Source organism: Helobdella robusta, assembly GCF_000326865.2.
Source record: "Helobdella robusta unplaced genomic scaffold HELROscaffold_20, whole genome shotgun sequence".
NCBI lineage: Eukaryota > Metazoa > Annelida > Clitellata > Rhynchobdellida > Glossiphoniidae > Helobdella > Helobdella robusta.
The window spans coordinates 199,028-205,415 of NW_008704084.1; the positions used below are offsets into that span (position 1 = coordinate 199,028).

A 6,388-nucleotide genomic window follows, 5' to 3' on the forward strand; every position below is an offset into this window, starting at 1 on the left:
AAATGAGCGAAGGCCGTTATATTTATTCTAATTATATGGTACAAAGCATAAAATTCAGGTTATATTTTGATTCAAAATCGTTTAAGGGTAGATTGCATTGTCAAGCGTTTTACATTTTATTTATTTTTTTTAAATTTAATAACATTTTAAAAATAATTACTCAAAAAACAGTTTTCCTTTTTTTAGTATTTCGGCTGTTTACATTATACTGTTGCTAACCAACGAACATGCAGGCTGTATTTAGTTTATTAGTTGCACCGTGGGTGGAGCTTATGAATCTCTTTAAACTGTTGACTATAAATAAATATTTCTGGAAAAACCACTTTGCCGTCTCCGAGATTACCCCATTTCATTTCACGTTTGCTTTTTTGGATAGAATATTTTCAATAAGTTTTTTTTAATTTAAAAAAGAAAATGAAAAATTAGTTAGTTGGTTGCAGTTCACGTTCACCTTTTAAAAATCAAAACAATTCCTATTATTCTAGTCCAGCTGTCACTTGACTGAATTTTATCCTTTTCAGAATTCTTAGAGTTGATTGGATTAAAATAAATTAAAATTATTAAATGCAAGTGAGGACTCATTATTATAATTGGGAAAGTTTTAATTAGGTGGTTAATAATTAATGAATGTGTCGATGAATTAATAATTAATTAATAATAAAATGGCCAAATTGCAATATTCAAAAGAAAATATGTCAGGTATGCAAGTCTTGCATCCCTCAAGTTCAAAGTCTTCGACAACTCCGGCAGTTAATAACAATCAGTTTCACATTTTGCACTCATCGCTGTCGCATAGTAACATTTCCAATGAGATATCGTTACAATCTGGTAGCGTAAACAATCAAATAAATATTGATCATATGAACTATAAATCATCAAATTATGATGATTATTATAATCTGGGCGAAGAAAATTATGATTACGATGGAAAAGGTATAAATTTGAATAAAGTAGCTAGCTTGTCAATAACTGATTTGGTTTATTGTTCCCCTCAACTAGCCAGGCAGCAACATTCTCCATCACAAAATTTTCCACGTAGAGATGTCGATGATTCCGAATGTTTCTTCCAATCTGGCTTCCTGATAACCAAAGCATTCAACAATAACAACAATGATAATTATCTCTCACATCAGAATGAACTTCTTAAAAGTCCACAGGTTGGAAAATCTTTTTTAAGTTTCCCCTCTCAGCAACTCTTCAGTCAATCGGGTCACCAATCATTCACCAATCAATCAAATCATGGTTGCACTAACAAACATTTGAAAGTCACAGATAGCAGTAACAAATATTATTACAGTAACATTAACAGTACTGCTGGCAACATGAACAAAGGTTGCAACATTCTTCAACATGTTAACAACAACAACATCCCTGATATCACATTTTCAGCTGAGAATACTTGCTATGCTGCAAACAACTCATTATTCCCAAGTCGTCACCCTGGTCAAGTTAGTCAACAGAATCAACAACTTGACCAATATCAACGCCATGATCACAAATACCAGCATCAACAGCATCAACGTTTCTACCAGCAACATCTACAGCAGCAGCAACAACAACAGAGGGAGCAACCACAACATCAGCAGCAACATCAGTCACAACAGCAGCAACATCAGTCACAACAGCAGCAACATAACCAGCAACATTATTTCCAACAGCAAAATAGAATTCCACAACAACAATATTCACCGATTTTTAAACCGCAACAAAATTTAATGAAGCAAAATTTTAGCTCACCAGGTCTGATAAATGTCCACAACAAGCATCATTCACCTCTCAGTAAAAACTTCCAAAACAAGGAAGTTTCAAGGAGCCACGGAAATCTTTTCAACATAGATGGTCATGTTGCCAACAACACCAACAACTTACAAGCTTCTAACAACCTCCAAACTCACAACAGCAAAAGAATTGATAACAACAACTCTAACAACGGATTTAACAACTTCCAAAAAGTAATAATAAACCAGCCACAACAGCAGAATGTTCTAGCCTTTGAAAATGTGAGAAACAACGATTCCATCCACCTCAACTACAACAACAATAGATATAACATTAACAACAACAACAGCAAGTATCTAAACCACATCTCATCCCTCAACACTACACCTTACGATAATGTCAGTAATAACAGCCGGATCAGGAGTCGCAGATATTTAGAGCACGATTACGATGAAATCATGAGTGACACCGAATACAGTGGTGTAACACGCATCAGCATCAAAGGTGACAATAACTTACCTGACGACAGTGCAGTCAACAGCATCATCGACTACAATAATAAGAACAGCAGTAGCAACAAACAAGTTGCTTGGACAACTGTTTACATTTCAGAGCACAGCAGCAACAACAACAACAACATCAGTGACACTTCAAAACACTGCAGCAACAAGCTCAGCAGTAAGAGCCATAGTTCAACAAATTTACATCAGCAAAATTTAAACAACACATTTTATGACAACTCTAGCATCAGTGGCGTCAACAAAAACAGCAACATTCACGGCAAAGGCAACAACATTAACAGCAAAAACAACAACATTAACAGCAATAGAATTCATAAAAACGAAATTGCTGACCTTAATGTCAATTACACGAAACATATTATCACAACACCAAAAACCAGCCACAACAACGCTAGTAACAACAACAGCAACAACAACATGAACATAAAAAAACTTGAATTTGTAAAGTCGACGCCGCTGACATCATCATCAGCGTCATTTGGCAATGTTGCTTCTATTTCATTGCCATCGACACCAATTGCAAACAACCTTCGACCGAAGCATGGTCACCTACTGTTACAGGACATAAAAAATTTTGACAGAAATGATGATTGTGAAGAGGATTATGACAATCTTGGGGGTAACCAGCTTATATGTAATTACTGTTTATCATATGCTTATTATTAATATTTAGTATTTGTTATATTATTATTGTTATTATTATTATTATTCTCTTTATAATTGATGATTTATCATTCCTATTTGAGCAAAGCATTTTGTGATACTGGCCTATGGTGGATTGTATTCATATGGATTGGGTAAGTTTGATACTGGATGATGTCGAGATTTAGAAGAGCCCACTTTTATAAATCATTACGGAACATTTCATGTCTGGTTGACATCTGATGAGAAAGAAATATGATGATGTGGATGGTGATATATAGAAACGTGCTGAGAGAGAGAGGGAGAGAAAGAGAGAGAGAGAGAGAGGTGGAAACCGGCAGAGAAGCAGAGAAAGGTAGAAGCTAAGAGAGAAAAAGAGGACAATATCAAATTGAAATGCAGACTGTCTTGAAAGTGAATTGCTGAATGTGTTGTAAATAGTTAAGTAAATAGAGATGCCCTTCCTTACAAAAGCCAACAGTTTTTTCGCATTTATGAAGTTTTATTTTACATTCAAATGATGCCAGAATCATTCTTCTCGTGAATATTTTACTGTAGTTCATGTTCAAAATTGTGTCATTTGATAAATAGTGTTTGGCCAATTCAGTACCATTACCATTTCTAATAACAATTACCTTATGTAATTGGTGGTAGTTAATTTCTTTTCACTTGTGGTTCATTCATTCATTTATTCATTTATCCATTTATTCATTCACCCATTCATTCATTCATTCATTCATTCATTCATTCATTCATTCATTCATTCATTCATTCATTCATTCATTCATTCATTTTTTTATTCTTTCACTCATTCATTCATTCATTTATTTATTCATTCATTCATTCATTCTTTCATTCATAATGTTATTATAAGTACTACTCCATAATTGATTCAGTAATAATAATATTATTTGCTTTCATGAACTGTTCAGTTAGAAGGCAATTAACTAAATAGGCTTAAGTCAGGGTCATTATGTGTAAGTCTATGTGTAACACTGTGTGTGTGAGTCTGTGTGTGTGAGTCTGTGTGTGCGAGTCTGTGCGTGAGTGTGTCTGTGGTTGTTACAACACATCTGCTTATAACATTCATGGTGGTTGTATTATTGGTAATTATATTGGTGTCTTCTCTTCAGTGTTATAAAAACTTTGTTGCTATTTTTATAATTTCAAAAACTAATACACGCACGCTCACCCACATGCACGTTTGTTTGTTCACACACACACACACGCACACACACACACGCGTTTTATTCCATTCCATTTATTTTTTTTATTTTAATAATTACAACATTACCAGATGATTTGAAGTATGGGGTGAAAAACGATGAAGTTAAAAAATTTTTTGGTTCTGGTGAAACTAACAACAACGGCAACAACAACAACGACAGCAACAACAACAACTGCAATTTATACAGTGGCAATAACAACATTATTAACACCACCACCAACCACAAGAACAACGACAACATTAATAACACCTCCACCAAACACAACAACAACATTAATAACATTACAACAAACAACAAAAATGACAACAACAACATCAATAACGTGGTGGTGGAAATTGTAGAAGACGGTGATTACGACAATGCCAAAGGTAATGGTTATTGTTATTATTTTTATTATTATTATTAATATTTTTATTTTTTTCTATTGTCTTTTATTTTTGTTTATTTTCTAGGTTATTAGAAACAATTATATACAAATACTACCTTATTAATATATACAACAACAATAATTACCGTTAGGGCATCTTTAGAGATTATTGATAATGATTTGATGATGATGATGGTGATGATGAGGATAATGATGATATTGATGATGATATTTAACAAAGATGACAAAACAGCCGACGGCAAGGATGAAATTGAAATGATGGCTGAGAAGATGTTCAACTTGGATGGCATTTCAAAAGAAGAAGTTGCTCTGAAGATCAACAAACCGTTAGTGAGGATGTTGTTGTCTTGTTGCTGTCGGGGTGTTGTTGTTTCTGTTGTTGTTGTCCTGTTGTTGTCAAAATTTTGTTGTTGTTGTTGTCGAGATGTTGTTGGTGATGTTGTTGTTGAGATGATGTTTTTGAGACATTCTCACATATGTTGTTTCATTGTCGATTATATTGCAAAGTTGATGGCTGAACTCTTATCAATATTGCCATTGCAACATCATTATGCTATCATTATTATCATTTTCATGGACTTTCACACTTTCACCATTATCATATCATTTCCATATTTTAATCAGCACTATCGTATAACCTTTTTTTTCCTTACATTTCCAGCACGCAGCTCTCTAAACGACTTGCTCGAGCTTATCTTCAGCATTTTGACTTCAGTTCTAAAAATATCGACCAATCACTGCGCAGCTTTCTGGCTAAGATTGCTCTGATTGGTGAAACTCAGGAGAGGGATCGAATACTTAATGAGTTCTCCAGGAGATATTACGAATGCAATGATAAAGAATTCAAATCTGAAGGTGATAGTGATAATGACGATGATGATAATAGTGATGATGATGATAATTGCGACGACGACGATGATGATGATGATGATGATGATGATATTGGTGAGAAAGATGACGATGAACATGATGCAGTGCTTGCATGTGCATAGGAAATACTTATATACATCCTGTGTTGTGGTGTGGTGTGATGTGGATGTAGCAGCCTTTGTTTGTGGCGCGAAAGTTTAACTATTTAAAAGTCTAACTTAAGTCTAACTTTAAGTATAGAAGGATAAGTAAGCAGTTCCACGTATATCAGATGTACATTATAATAGAAGAGAAAAAATAGTATTACACCAGATTCTTGTTGGCAATTTAGTCTCCGAGGAAGAAGCAGAGTTCAGTTGGAAATCGTCACTTTAACGTTTTTGACACTCCCGCGAAATTTCTGCTAAATCAGACATCACTAAAACAATTGGCGATGTAGAACGTCAGATGTAAAATGTAACTCGTCAGTCACATCAGCAATTAAGCTGATGAACTACAGCATGATGTTTGTTTCCGAAACCGAAATGTATTGTCCTTTGTATTTGTTGTATTTTGTTGAAGCTATATGGCACGCTGTATGTTGCGTACGTGTTAAAGGTTACATACAATAGGTTAATATAACTTCTTCACTTTATCTGGTCGATAGATAACACTTCATAATAAATTTCAAAAGATATTATTAATACGTCATATTATATTATTATATTATATTTACTATATTATGTTATATTATAATTAATATATTATAATATATTTCTTCAAAATGGCCACTCAACAGATAGCTGTCACACCATGACAGCGGCCATGATTTTGTTGAACACCGACCTCTACGGGCAGGTTGGTCGTCTTTCTTTCTTTGTCTATCCGTCCATCTATGACTTTATTATATATAATATTGTATATATTATATATATATATATATATATATATATATATATATTACAATATTCTATAAATTCTACCGAATGTTTGGCGTTAATATGTTTGTAGTTCGTTTTTTCAATTTTCTCACTAAAGTT

The 6,388-nt window shown here is 33.6% G+C and overlaps 1 protein-coding gene across 1 annotated transcript in view; it reads left to right on the plus strand.

The window, feature by feature from the left end:
* Positions 1-662: 662 nt before the first annotated feature.
* HELRODRAFT_191305 (hypothetical protein) overlaps positions 663-6,388 on the plus strand; it is a gene marked incomplete at its 5' end in the record, with an annotated part of 11,489 nt that continues 5,763 nt past the window's right edge. Inside the window, 5 exons of the mRNA XM_009017871.1 lie at positions 663-2,859; positions 4,180-4,479; positions 4,720-4,825; positions 5,161-5,354; positions 6,148-6,206. Coding sequence (XP_009016119.1) covers positions 663-2,859; positions 4,180-4,479; positions 4,720-4,825; positions 5,161-5,354; positions 6,148-6,206 — 2,856 coding nt within the window. The remainder of the gene's footprint in view (positions 2,860-4,179; positions 4,480-4,719; positions 4,826-5,160; positions 5,355-6,147; positions 6,207-6,388) is intronic.